The 12,737-nt window shown below is 35.2% G+C and overlaps 3 protein-coding genes across 4 annotated transcripts; 1 reads left to right on the forward strand and 2 right to left on the reverse strand.

Moving 5' to 3' along the window:
* Nucleotides 1–5,342: 5,342 nt before the first annotated feature.
* LOC126747246 (DNA-binding protein SMUBP-2) lies at nt 5,343–5,845 on the reverse strand. The gene has a single exon (XM_050455764.1). It carries the CDS (start codon nt 5,843–5,845, stop codon nt 5,432–5,434), a length of 414 nt encoding a protein of 137 aa, XP_050311721.1. The 3' UTR covers nt 5,343–5,431.
* On the forward strand, nt 5,805–8,719 carry LOC126747247 (DNA polymerase epsilon subunit 3). The gene is made up of 3 exons (XM_050455765.1): nt 5,805–5,936; nt 5,994–6,357; nt 8,534–8,719. Exons 2-3 carry the CDS (start codon nt 6,087–6,089, stop codon nt 8,644–8,646), a joined length of 384 nt encoding a protein of 127 aa, XP_050311722.1. The 5' UTR covers nt 5,805–5,936; nt 5,994–6,086; the 3' UTR covers nt 8,647–8,719.
* LOC126747245 (E3 ubiquitin-protein ligase LRSAM1-like) lies at nt 8,717–12,580 on the reverse strand. Of its 2 annotated transcripts, XM_050455762.1 has the most exons (14): nt 11,628–12,579; nt 11,336–11,578; nt 10,965–11,265; nt 10,825–10,910; nt 10,714–10,743; nt 10,504–10,605; nt 10,342–10,450; nt 10,173–10,290; nt 9,986–10,111; nt 9,684–9,927; nt 9,449–9,621; nt 9,286–9,398; nt 8,997–9,232; nt 8,717–8,939 (listed from the first exon to the last, which is right to left on the reverse strand). In XM_050455762.1, exons 1-14 carry the CDS (start codon nt 11,721–11,723, stop codon nt 8,817–8,819), a joined length of 2,100 nt encoding a protein of 699 aa, XP_050311719.1. In that variant the 5' UTR covers nt 11,724–12,579; the 3' UTR covers nt 8,717–8,816. The 2 variants fall into 2 exon arrangements, with proteins under 2 accessions (XP_050311719.1, XP_050311720.1); XM_050455763.1 differs by lacking the exon at nt 10,714–10,743 and having other exon boundaries at nt 11,628–12,580.
* Between the last annotated feature and the right edge of the window lie 157 nt (nt 12,581–12,737).

A 12,737-nucleotide genomic window follows, 5' to 3' on the forward strand; every position in this document is an offset into this window, starting at 1 on the left:
CTGATTTTGACTCCCATTTGTTTTTTATTATGCTAAGAAGGTATATTCAAGGACTGCTAGTTGGAAAAGCGTAAGTTGTTACACTCTATAAAGTTTCAAGGCGATATTCAAATAAAAATCTTAAATTTTGGGAAATTTGCATTTTTTGTATTGAAAAAAAATTGTCAACTTTTTTTCTAATAGGAGTAGAGCCTTCATTTAAAAACTGCCAGTTAGGAATCCATATTTCCTAACAGGCTGCCAAGTTTCAGCTCTTATTTCAAAGAAAAAGTTCAAATTTTGGCCAATTTTGTTTTTTTTTGCATGAAAAATGTTGCTTTTTGGGGTCAATTTTTTTTCTAATAGGAGTAGGGCCTTCATTTAAAAACTGCCAGTTAGAAATCCATATTTTTTAACAGGCTGCCAAGTTTCAGCTCTTATTTCAAAGGAAAAGTTCAAATTTTGGCCAATTTTGGTTTTTTTTGCATAAAAAATGTTGCTTTTTGGGGTCAACTTTTTTTCTAATAGGAGTAGAGCCTTCATTTAAAAACTACCAGTTAGGAATCCATATTCTCTAACAGGCTGCCAAGTTTCAGCTCTTATTTCAAAGGAAAAGTTCAAATTTTGGCCAATTTTGGTTTTTTTTGCACGAAAAATGTTGCTTTTTGGGGTCAATTTTTTTTCTAATAGGAGTAGGGCCTTCATTTAAAAACTACCAGTTAGGAATCCATATTCTCTAACAGGCTGCCAAGTTTCAGCTCTTATTTCAAAGGAAAAGTTCAAATTTTGGCCAATTTTGGTTTTTTTTGCATAAAAAATGTTGCTTTTTGGGGTCAACTTTTTTTCTAATAGGAGTAGAGCCTTCATTTAAAAACTACCAGTTAGGAATCCATATTCTCTAACAGACTGCCAAGTTTCAGCTCTTATTTCAAAGTAAAAGTTCAAATTTTGGCCAATTTTGTTTTTTTTACATGAAAAATGTTGCTTTTTGGGGTCAACTTTTTTTCTAATAGGAGTAGAGCCTTCATTTAAAAACTGCCAGTTAGAAATCCATATTTCCTAACAGGCTGCCAAGTTTCAGCTCTTATTTCAAAGGAAAAGTTCAAATTTTGGCCAATTTTGGTTTTTTTTGCATAAAAAATGTTGCTTTTTGGGGTCAACTTTTTTTCTAATAGGAGTAGAGCCTTCATTTAAAAACTACCAGTTAGGAATCCATATTCTCTAACAGACTGCCAAGTTTCAGCTCTTATTTCAAAGTAAAAGTTCAAATTTTGGCCAATTTTGTTTTTTTTACATGAAAAATGTTGCTTTTTGGGGTCAACTTTTTTTCTAATAGGAGTAGAGCCTTCATTTAAAAACTACCAATTAGGAATCAATATTTCCTAACAGGCTGCCAAGTTTCAGCTCTTATTTCAAAGAAAAAGTTCAAATTTTGGCCAATTTTGGTTTTTCTAACACAAAAAGTTTTGCTTTTCGGGGTCAACTTTTTTTCTATAAAGGTTAGAGCCTTCATTTAAAAACTACCAATTAGAAATCCATATTTGCTGACAGGCTGCCAAGTTTCAGCTCTTATTTTAAAGAAAAAGTTCAAATTTTGGCCAATTTTGGTTGTTTTTACATGAAAAATTTTGCTTTTTGGGGTCAACTTTTTTTCTAAGAGGGATAGAGCCTTCATGTAAAGACTGCCATTTGGGAAACCCTATTTCCTAACAGGCTGCCAAGTTTCAGTTCTTATTTTAAAGAAAAAGTTTAAATTTTGGCCAATTTTGGTTTTTTTTGCATAAAAAATGTTGCTTTTTGGGGTCAACTTTTTTTCTAATAGGAGTAGAGCCTTCATTTAAAAACTACCAGTTAGGAATCCATATTCTCTAACAGACTGCCAAGTTTCAGCTCTTATTTCAAAGTAAAAGTTCAAATTTTGGCCAATTTTGGTTTTTTTTACATGAAAAATGTTGCTTTTTGGGGTCAACTTTTTTTCTAATAGGAGTAGAGCCTTCATTTAAAAACTACCAATTAGGAATCAATATTTCCTAACAGGCTGCCAAGTTTCAGCTCTTATTTCAAAGAAAAAGTTGAAATTTTGGGCAATTTTGGTTTTTCTAACACAAAAAGTTTTGCTTTTCGGGGTCAACTTTTTTTCTATAAAGGTTAGAGCCTTCATTTAAAAACTACCAATTAGAAATCCATATTTGCTGACAGGCTGCCAAGTTTCAGCTCTTATTTTAAAGAAAAAGTTCAAATTTTGGCCAATTTTGGTTGTTTTTACATGAAAAATTTTGCTTTTTGGGGTCAACTTTTTTTCTAAAAGGGATAGAGCCTTCATGTAAAGACTGCCATTTGGGAAACCCTATTTCCTAATAGGCTGCCAAGTTTCAGCTCTTATTTCAAAGGATAAGTTCAAATTTTAGCCAATTTTGTTTTTTTTTGCATGAAAAATGTTGCTTTTTGGGGTCAACTTTTTTTCTAATAGGAGTAGAGCCTTCATTTAAAAACTGCCAGTTAGAAATCCATATTCTCTAACAGGCTGCCAAGTTTCAGCTCTTATTTCAAAGGAAAAAATTCAAATTTTAGCCAATTTTGGTTTTTTTTACATGAAAAATGTTGCTTTTTGGGGTCAACTTTTTTTCTAATAGGAGTAGAGCCTTCATTTAAAAACTACCAATTAGGAATCAATATTTCCTAACAGGCTGCCAAGTTTCAGCTCTTATTTCAAAGAAAAAGTTGAAATTTTGGGCAATTTTGGTTTTTCTAACACAAAAAGTTTTGCTTTTCGGGGTCAACTTTTTTTCTATAAAGGTTAGAGCCTTCATTTAAAAACTACCAATTAGAAATCCATATTTGCTGACAGGCTGCCAAGTTTCAGCTCTTATTTTAAAGAAAAAGTTCAAATTTTGGCCAATTTTGGTTGTTTTTACATGAAAAATTTTGCTTTTTGGGGTCAACTTTTTTTCTAAGAGGGATAGAGCCTTCATGTAAAGACTGCCATTTGGGAAACCCTATTTCCTAACAGGCTGCCAAGTTTCAGTTCTTATTTTAAAGAAAAAGTTTAAATTTTGGCCAATTTTGGTTTTTTTTGCATAAAAAATGTTGCTTTTTGGGGTCAACTTTTTTTCTAATAGGAGTAGAGCCTTCATTTAAAAACTACCAGTTAGGAATCCATATTCTCTAACAGACTGCCAAGTTTCAGCTCTTATTTCAAAGTAAAAGTTCAAATTTTGGCCAATTTTGGTTTTTTTTTACATGAAAAATGTTGCTTTTTGGGGTCAACTTTTTTTCTAATAGGAGTAGAGCCTTCATTTAAAAACTACCAATTAGGAATCAATATTTCCTAACAGGCTGCCAAGTTTCAGCTCTTATTTCAAAGAAAAAGTTGAAATTTTGGGCAATTTTGGTTTTTCTAACACAAAAAGTTTTGCTTTTCGGGGTCAACTTTTTTTCTATAAAGGTTAGAGCCTTCATTTAAAAACTACCAATTAGAAATCCATATTTGCTGACAGGCTGCCAAGTTTCAGCTCTTATTTTAAAGAAAAAGTTCAAATTTTGGCCAATTTTGGTTGTTTTTTACATGAAAAATTTTGCTTTTTGGGGTCAACTTTTTTTCTAAAAGGGATAGAGCCTTCATGTAAAGACTGCCATTTGGGAAACCCTATTTCCTAATAGGCTGCCAAGTTTCAGCTCTTATTTCAAAGGATAAGTTCAAATTTTAGCCAATTTTGGTTTTTTTTGCATGAAAAATGTTGCTTTTTGGGGTCAACTTTTTTTCTAATAGGAGTAGAGCCTTCATTTAAAAACTGCCAGTTAGAAATCCATATTCTCTAACAGGCTGCCAAGTTTCAGCTCTTATTTCAAAGGAAAAAATTCAAATTTTAGCCAATTTTGGTTTTTTTTACATGAAAAATGTTGCTTTTTGGGGTCAACTTTTTTTCTAATAGGAGTAGAGCCTTCATTTAAAAACTACCAATTAGGAATCAATATTTCCTAACAGGCTGCCAAGTTTCAGCTCTTATTTCAAAGAAAAAGTTGAAATTTTGGGCAATTTTGGTTTTTTCTAACACAAAAAGTTTTGCTTTTCGGGGTCAACTTTTTTTCTATAAAGGTTAGAGCCTTCATTTAAAAACTACCAATTAGAAATCCATATTTGCTGACAGGCTGCCAAGTTTCAGCTCTTATTTTAAAGAAAAAGTTCAAATTTTGGCCAATTTTGGTTGTTTTTACATGAAAAATTTTGCTTTTTGGGGTCAACTTTTTTTCTAAAAGGGATAGAGCCTTCATGTAAAGACTGCCATTTGGGAAACCCTATTTCCTAATAGGCTGCCAAGTTTCAGCTCTTATTTCAAAGGATAAGTTCAAATTTTAGCCAATTTTGGTTTTTTTTGCATGAAAAATGTTGCTTTTTGGGGTCAACTTTTTTTCTAATAGGAGTAGAGCCTTCATTTAAAAACTGCCAGTTAGAAATCCATATTCTCTAACAGGCTGCCAAGTTTCAGCTCTTATTTCAAAGGAAAAAATTCAAATTTTAGCCAATTTTGGTTTTTTTTGCATGAAAAATGTTGCTTTTTGGGGTCAACTTTTTTTCTAATAGGAGTAGAGCCTTCATTTAAAAACTACCAATTAGGAATCAATATTTCCTAACAGGCTGCCAAGTTTCAGCTCTTATTTCAAAGGAAAAGTTCAAATTTTGGCCAATTTTGTTTTTTTTTGCATAAAAAATGTTGCTTTTTGGGTCAACTTTTTTTCTAATAGGAGTAGAGCCTTCATTTAAAAACTGCCAGTTAGAAATCCATATTTCCTAACAGGCTGCCAAGTTTCAGCTCTTATTTCAAAGGAAAAGTTCAAATTTTGGCCAATTTTGGTTTTTTTTACATGAAAAATGTTGCTTTTTGGGGTCAACTTTTTTTCTAATAGGAGTAGGGCCTTCATTTAAAAACTGCCAGTTAGAAATCCATATTTTCTAACAGGCTGCCAAGTTTCAGCTCTTATTTCAAAGGAAAAGTTCAAATTTTGGCCAATTTTGGTTTTTCTTATATGAAAAATTTTGCTTTTTGGGGTCAACTTTTTTTCTAATAGGGATAAAGCCTTCATTTAAAAATTACCAATTAGGAATCCATATTTCCTAACAAGCTACCAAGTTTCAGCTCTTATTTCAAGGAAAAAATTCAAATTTTGGGCAATTATGGTTGTTTTTACATGAAAAATGTTGCTTTTCAGAGTAAACTTTTTTTCTATTAATGTTGGAGCCTTCATTTAAAAACTACCATTGAGGAAACCATATTTCCTAACATGCCACCAAGTTTCAGCCCATTTTTCAAATAAAAAGTTCAAATTTTGGACAGTTTTGGTGTTTTTCACTCGAAAACACAAACTTTTTAGATCCAAACTCTCTTATATTACATAATTTAAGTTAACAAGATTACACTCTAGCTCATTTTAACAATAAACATCCTTGCATCCCCTATTTCTTCTTCCCTTTACTCTGGAACCCCTGCTTGGACTTCCGCTCTTGCTGCATCTGTCTCAGTTTCATGTTCAACTTAGTCTGGGCCTGTTCGTGTTTCTCATTGGACAGTTTCGGTTCCGGATGGTGGTACTCCCTCTTCTCCTCCCTCCTCACTGCCTCACCGCACCCGTGGATTTCCGGTAAACCGTGGGTGGTGCAGAACCTCCCTTTGCAAAATTTACAGTCTATTCCAATTAGGGTAGTTTTATTCTTGCATTTGGTGAAGGTGCACACGTTATCCAAGGTTTTCACGTTATTTATGGCGGTGTCTTCGTCTTTTGTGCAAGTCGCCTCCTTCAGATCCTGGTTTTTCTTTTTGGTGTGAGGGTTTTCCGATCGAGCAGTTTGAGTTCTCGTCGTGGAGGACATTTGGATTATTTATGAACGAAATCATAACAAAAACAAACAAGTCTGGTTAAGTTGTTCTGCCCCTGTCAAGCTTATAAAGCACAATTGCCAAGTGTTACATACAAATTAGTCTACTGATTTTTATACTGATATAGCAACCCTGTTTTAGGCGGGAAACTAAACCAGCTGAGGAGGTCATTCGTCAATCAATATAACCTCGTAAAGTTGTACCCCCAATAGGTTTGAATATTGAAAACAAACAATGGCCGAAAAATTAGAAGATCTCAATCTGCCTCTGGCCTCAGTTACTAAGCTAATAAAGGACGCCCTACCGAAGAACGTGATGTTAGGCAAGGACACCAAAGAAGCCATTTCTAGAGCTGCTTCGGTTTTTGTGCTCTACGTGACCTCTCAGGCCTCCCAGGAGGCCCAGAGGCAGAGCAGGAAGACCCTGCAGGGCACCGACGTTATTAAGGCCTTGGAAGAGCTGGAGTTCGGGGAGTTTATTGAGCCCCTGCAAGAGGTTCTGAAGGGTGAGTTTCTACATAGTTTAATAGTCATTTTTCAAAAGGTTTTCAAGATGAATAAGTTTAAATTCCTGGGGTTTTTCAACTGCAAAATTTGCTTTTCGAGTTTTTCTTCTAGGGTACTTAAGATGGTGAATTCATTTAATAAAAAGGCATTGCTTTGAACTTAATAATAATAATTATGAAACTCGAGGACAGAATGAATTAAATTCACTAAAACATAAGATATATATACAATTCCTTAAGAAGGGAGAATTCTTTCACTAGAGCACTTTAAAAAAAGAGTTCAAGGTTTATATATCAGAGTAAACTTACTATATTCTTATGTCATTATACAAAAGACAATAGGCAATAGGCCCCCATAGCGGTTTTTAACAATTGCCAAATAATAATTAATTGATATTATATGATTTCTTAAGAACAATTTACAAACAGCAACAGTTGCATAAGTACTATGTTTGATTGGTTTTCCTGTTCAATTAATTTGTTTTTAAAACAAGGATAGCCGAATGGACACTATTTTGGATGACTGGATACTATTTTTATTTGTTTGTTAAATTCCAATTTATAGAAATAATTATGTCTACATAAATTCTTCAAAATAATGTTCTAGACAAACATAGCATGCACCTAGATTCACATGTCGAGAACAAAATTCTGACAAAGCACAAAAGCCCCATGATAATCACAATTTCCTGCAAGAAGAACCTTTGGAACTAACCAGACATAGTTATCCTTGTTTTTTCAAATGAAATGGAAAATTGTACTTGTGATCCTAAGATTTCTTTAGTTTTGTGCACAAAATTCCACGGTGTTTATATATTTTTTATCTTGTTTATCCATGAATCAATCTTTATGAAAGTTATAAACTTTGTGAATCTTTTAACATGTATGCTTCCGATATTGAGTCAGCTATGCTAAATAAACTAAAACAGAATTAAACTTAGGTATTTATTATTGTATTTTATTGGTGTAACTAACTTTTGTAATGATATGTGTATATTTTCTTTTTGTATTGATCTTATAAGTGCATTTTATGGTATCTTCAGTTAGAATCTGTAATCGGTTTCATAGCTGTTGATACATGTAACAAATAAGTAAATAAACAGCAGGGGTCCAAGTATGAAAAAAAGTTGTTGCACTCCATTTTGTAAAATTTTAATTTGATAACTGAGAGATTTATTTATATATTTAATTTAATATGCACTTAACAGATCTATCATAGAATGAATCCCATTACTAAGTAAAAACAGTATCTTTATAGTTGACAAATTAACTATATAATCAAAGGGTAGTGTATTGTAGCTGCTACAGAGAAAAGACGAGGAGTTGATGTTTATAGCACTCATAAATAAGGATACCAAATGACATTCGCATATTCTAAGATGCTTGATACAAATGAAAAATAAATGTGCCTTATACAAGGAGGGTAGTATTTCGCACAATAAAACTGTACATCTTAAAAGCTCTATTTGCTGTATCTTCTATATAGGCATTAAATGTCAATTTGGCATCAAATGTTACTCCCCAGATCTTTAATTTATGAGACAATATACTATTTTGCATAGAGTAAGAATAAGTGATTGGAGATAGCTTTTCAGTATAGGTAAGAACAAAGCATTTGCAAATATTACAATAAATCCCATTACCCTCAGACCATTTAACAATATTTTCTATATCATTTTGTAAAATAAGGCACTGCTTTTTATTATATAGTAAATTGTCAGGTCATCCACATACAGCAAAGGAGCATTTTTTATAAGTGCTGTTATACTACTATTTAAGTAGAGTAGAAACAGCAGTGGCTCTAAATTAGGTCCATGTAGGTATAAAGGCAAAATATTTAAAACCGCAGAGAAGTTTTTAAAAATCAAGTAAATATGCAGTCCATACTCTATCCAACCTTTTAAACAATATTGTTAATGAAACCTTATCGAAAGCTTTTTCGAAATCTGTATAAATGACATCCATCTGAGCACGTTGATTCAATTATCTGAAATTTTCGGGGTTATTTGCTTTAATTTGCTTACTGTGATACGAAAAATAGATTTATAAATTATGGCGCTAGTTATTAATTAATGTTTTGTCATCTCTTTTCTTAAGTAAATTCGTGTTGATAGAGTCGAATGCCTTTGACATATCAACTAATACAGCAGCATTAATGGGTAATTTTACTTTCCAGAAATGAAGGAAACCAAAGAGAAAAAGAAAGCCTCCCCTAAACCGCGTAAATCCTCCACAGGTGCCAAAGAACCCGAAGAAGAACCCATGGAGGCCGACAACGACGAACACTAATATAGGGACTCAAGTCTCTATGTACATATTCCTATTTATTTGTATACTTTTATAATAAACTACTTCACGGTGATTGTTGTATCTTTTATTAATAATAAAAACAGCATTATAACACTTTTGTGCATTATCATGGTTAATCAAAGCATTAAGGCAGATTCTCAATTAAATATTTATTGGGGTACCATCGTGATCCTTCGTTCAATATCCGTCCTGCATAAGGGACAAAGGGACACTCCCACAGAACAGCCTGTACAGCAGCACAGGTGTCCACAGGGCACGAATATCACATGGCACTAAAAAAATAAAGGAGTTAATTGGTAACAAGGAGTTGTTGGAAAAACCACTAGTACCTCCAGATCAAGACATATGACACACTCAACACTGTTAATAGCTTTAATATGGGGGTCCTCCAGAGGAGGGGCGGACGCCCCTGCACACTCCAGAGGCGGAGCCGACGGGGAGACACTAATAAAAGAAATTCGCTCCTTAGAGTAAATCTGTAGAGCGTCCAAGATCCTTTGACGGTCATACATCGAGGTCAGACCCGCTTCAATGAGGTCCCCCTCGGTAACCCCGTGTGCCTCAGCTAAAAATACCCCCCTAAAATAATCGCCGTAGCTCATATTTTACGGTACGTACATTGCGTTAGTTTGGCCAAAAAGGGCAGGCAATGTATCACCCCGTTAGACAGTAAAATTTCCACCAGTTTGGGATCCATGTTCTTCTGGGCGTGGGAGATCCCTTCGGGGAACCTACAAATCCCTAAATAAAACCGAAACCCTTTTAAACATAACGAAAGTACTTTTCCAAGAGACTTTGGTACTGCCTCAGCCAAAAGTCTTCGTCAACGTCGTCGCATTTAAACTGCTCCATCGTTTTTATGGTGGACAACAGTTGGGCCCTGCGCAGCCTCTGCTGCTCCAGCAGCTCCATTAGGAGGGCGGACAAGTTCATTCGCTTTTCAGCCAAGTCGTTCTGTTTAATTCATTTTTTTTTTTAAATTAATTTATCCTCAAAAGAACCTCCACCAGCCTCACCAAATGCTCATCCATTCTCAGTTTCCTCCTGTCGAGCTCAATATGAGTTAGAGCCCCCAGTTGGGACTCGACCAGCCTCACTTGCTGCAAAAGCCCCCAACTCCTCGCATCTCCCCTTTCTAACAACGTGCCCACCGCCGCTTTTTGCAAATTAATGTCTTCGGTTAATTGAGAGACCAGATTGGCCTTGTGCACGTCCTGACTCTGAAGAATTTCCGCGATTTTCGAACCGGCGTCCAGTTCTCTGCGGAAAATTCACCTTAATTTTGCAATTAGAGCGAATAAAAAACGCGATTTCTTACTGCTCCAGGATGCTCCTTGAAGTCTCAATTCTGTCCCTATCGAACTTGTTAAAAGCCTCAGTTTCTTGCTTTAAAATGTCTTGCATCGCCGCTAAAATGTCGTCTTTACGTAACGTTTCATTATACCTAATGATTAATTAGATTTTTTTTATGATAATTTGCCTTATAGGGCATAAGATGGAGCTACCTATTAACTGCCTCCAGCAGTCGCTCCTCCTCCTCACGCTCTTTTTCTAGTAATTGACTTGTTGGCTCTTTATTTAACATTAGGAGGTTGTTTATGGCGAGATCCGCGCTATTTTCCACTAAAAAACCCCACTAATGACACTCAATTACTTAAGAAAACCTTTAAGTACCTTCCTGAAGTTGCTCAATAAGTCTAAACCTCTCAGTCTCTTTTTCAAGCTGAATTTCACATAATTTAGAGTCAAATTTGCATTGTTCGTCAGTGATAGAAGCAAGGAGCTTAAAATTAAAAGAAACCTAATAATTTTGCTTGTAAAAGGACTTTAAAGTACCTTTTGCCTGTTGGCTTTATGTACGGAAGCCATCTCGAGCTCTTGCTTCTGTAATAACTCGTTATTACGCTCGATTTCCAGAAAGTCTTGCATCCTTTTTAGCTACAACGAATATAATAAAGTGCACGTGAAATCGAGTGCCTAAGTAATGCGGATGATAATGGTTTAAAGCAAGCAAAAAAAATATATATAACTAAATAAACAACATGCCTTTTGTCGCTCTAAGTTCCATATCTTTTCCTAAAAAGAAAAACGTTATCTACTGTGGCAACGAAAGAGGTGAAAATGTTTGTCTACCCTAAAACACTTTAGACAATTTACCTCGAACTTTGCCTGAACACTAGTGTCAGTAGTGTCCTCTGAAATAGTCTCAATCCTTTCTGGAGGACAATAGTCTTGCCCCAGATCTAAAAACATTCAGTCTTTTATCATTAAGGGGGCAATTAGTGTCAAACACTCACCCTCACTAATAAATCGAATAATTGCCCCTGTGCCCCCTCTGGCAACCTCACAGGGAGGATAAATGAAACCCTCACTATCGAGTTCGATTGACACCAGCTTGGTGGCCATGCAAATACTTTTAGGTAACCGGTGCAATTGTGGGTTATTTTGCAACCTGATTTTCTGTAAATTGCTTAAATTTCCCAGGTTTTCCGGAAGGGTTTTCAGCTTATTATCGGTGAGGCTTAGGATTTTTAAATTTGTTAAATTACATAGGGAGTCTGGCAGGGATTTTAGGTGGTTGTGATCCACCAGGAGTTCCTGAGGGAAGAACATAAAAGTTTCTTGGGTTCTAGCAGGTCCACAACTAGTTTGAACCCACCATACTCACCTGTAAATTCTTTAGAAAAACAATATCCTCTGTTAAATAATGAATATCATTATGAGAAATATCTAAGACCCTTAAATTGCAGAGATCCCTAAGCTCTCCTCCCCCGGAGAGCGACGAAATCTGATTGTTATGTAAATCAAGGGTTTCTTTACGGAAGACTTTACATAGGGAGTAAATCCCTTGGGGAATATTGACTAAATCACAATCAGAGAGGTCGAATATTGGTTCTGGGGTCTCTCTGGCCTAAAAACACTTGAATTAATGCCACGAGGGTGCCTTAAAGGGTCCTTACCAAGTAGAGCTTGTGCTCGAGCCTCTGCTTGTTCACAGATCTCTTCCTCCGGAACATTGCACAAATAATATCACAATTAATTAAAGGCACAACCATAGAACAAACTTTATTGCGCTAATAATAATAATTATTAATTTGCCCTTCTGAGTTCAACTGGGGTCGAACTGTATGGAAAACAATAACAGTTTACCACCCCAGACAAGCATATAGGCAGGGCTTTAATGACGTTTAATTATTGTTTACTATTCCAGGAATATTGCATGTTTTTTGAAAAAAAATATTGATTGCTCATTGTACTGGTAAACATGTTCATAGCTGTTGGACAATCAGCAATCAGCTGATCACAACAAGCGTAGAGTTGCGACATATATATCGATATTTTTTGGGGCCCTGATTACCGGCTCGTGGGGCCCCAATTTTCGCGAGTCTTCCGATTCGAAGGACCGCAATTGGATTATGGATTTAATTAGATTAATTAAGCATGCAGGTACCTTGAGACGTCTTCTTCTCATGTCCTCTTCTGTTACTGTCCCCCTGCCCTCAGGACAGTAACTATGCACGTCCAGGAAGCCCTGGACGACACCAAATAGGCCTATTTTTATTTGAATAGTTCATAATGAAATAGAGGGGGGCCACTTTGAATTCACCAACGGTTATTGTAACCTTGAAACTTTAATTTGCACTTTAACACACTTCTAGGGCCCCCGACCCGGTGGAAATGATATCAAATTAAAGAGAAAATTGCCCAGATTGCTTTTCCGACCTTTCCCGAGGGAATTAAGTGAAAAATTAGATGTTTTTTATAATATAATTGTTGCGCTCCTGTATGAACAATTTCCCCCCTTATTTTATATTAACAAACGAGGGGGTCCTATGACAATTATATCAAAATAAAGCTCGTTAATTACATAAAGCGATTCACACAATTTCCACGGGGTTTTCGCACTTTTCACCACTTTTTTTTAATGTTTTAAAAAAATAGTTTTGCGCTTTCTAGTAAACAGTTTTCACTACAAGGTTGCCGGGTCAGTCAAACGATTTTCCCGAATAAAAATGCTTGATACGATTTATAACGGCCATATGAACAAATTAAGTTTCTATAATAATGAA

The sequence above is a fragment of the Anthonomus grandis genome, chromosome 19, assembly GCF_022605725.1.
Source record: "Anthonomus grandis grandis chromosome 19, icAntGran1.3, whole genome shotgun sequence".
NCBI classification, from domain to species: Eukaryota; Metazoa; Arthropoda; class Insecta; order Coleoptera; family Curculionidae; genus Anthonomus; species Anthonomus grandis.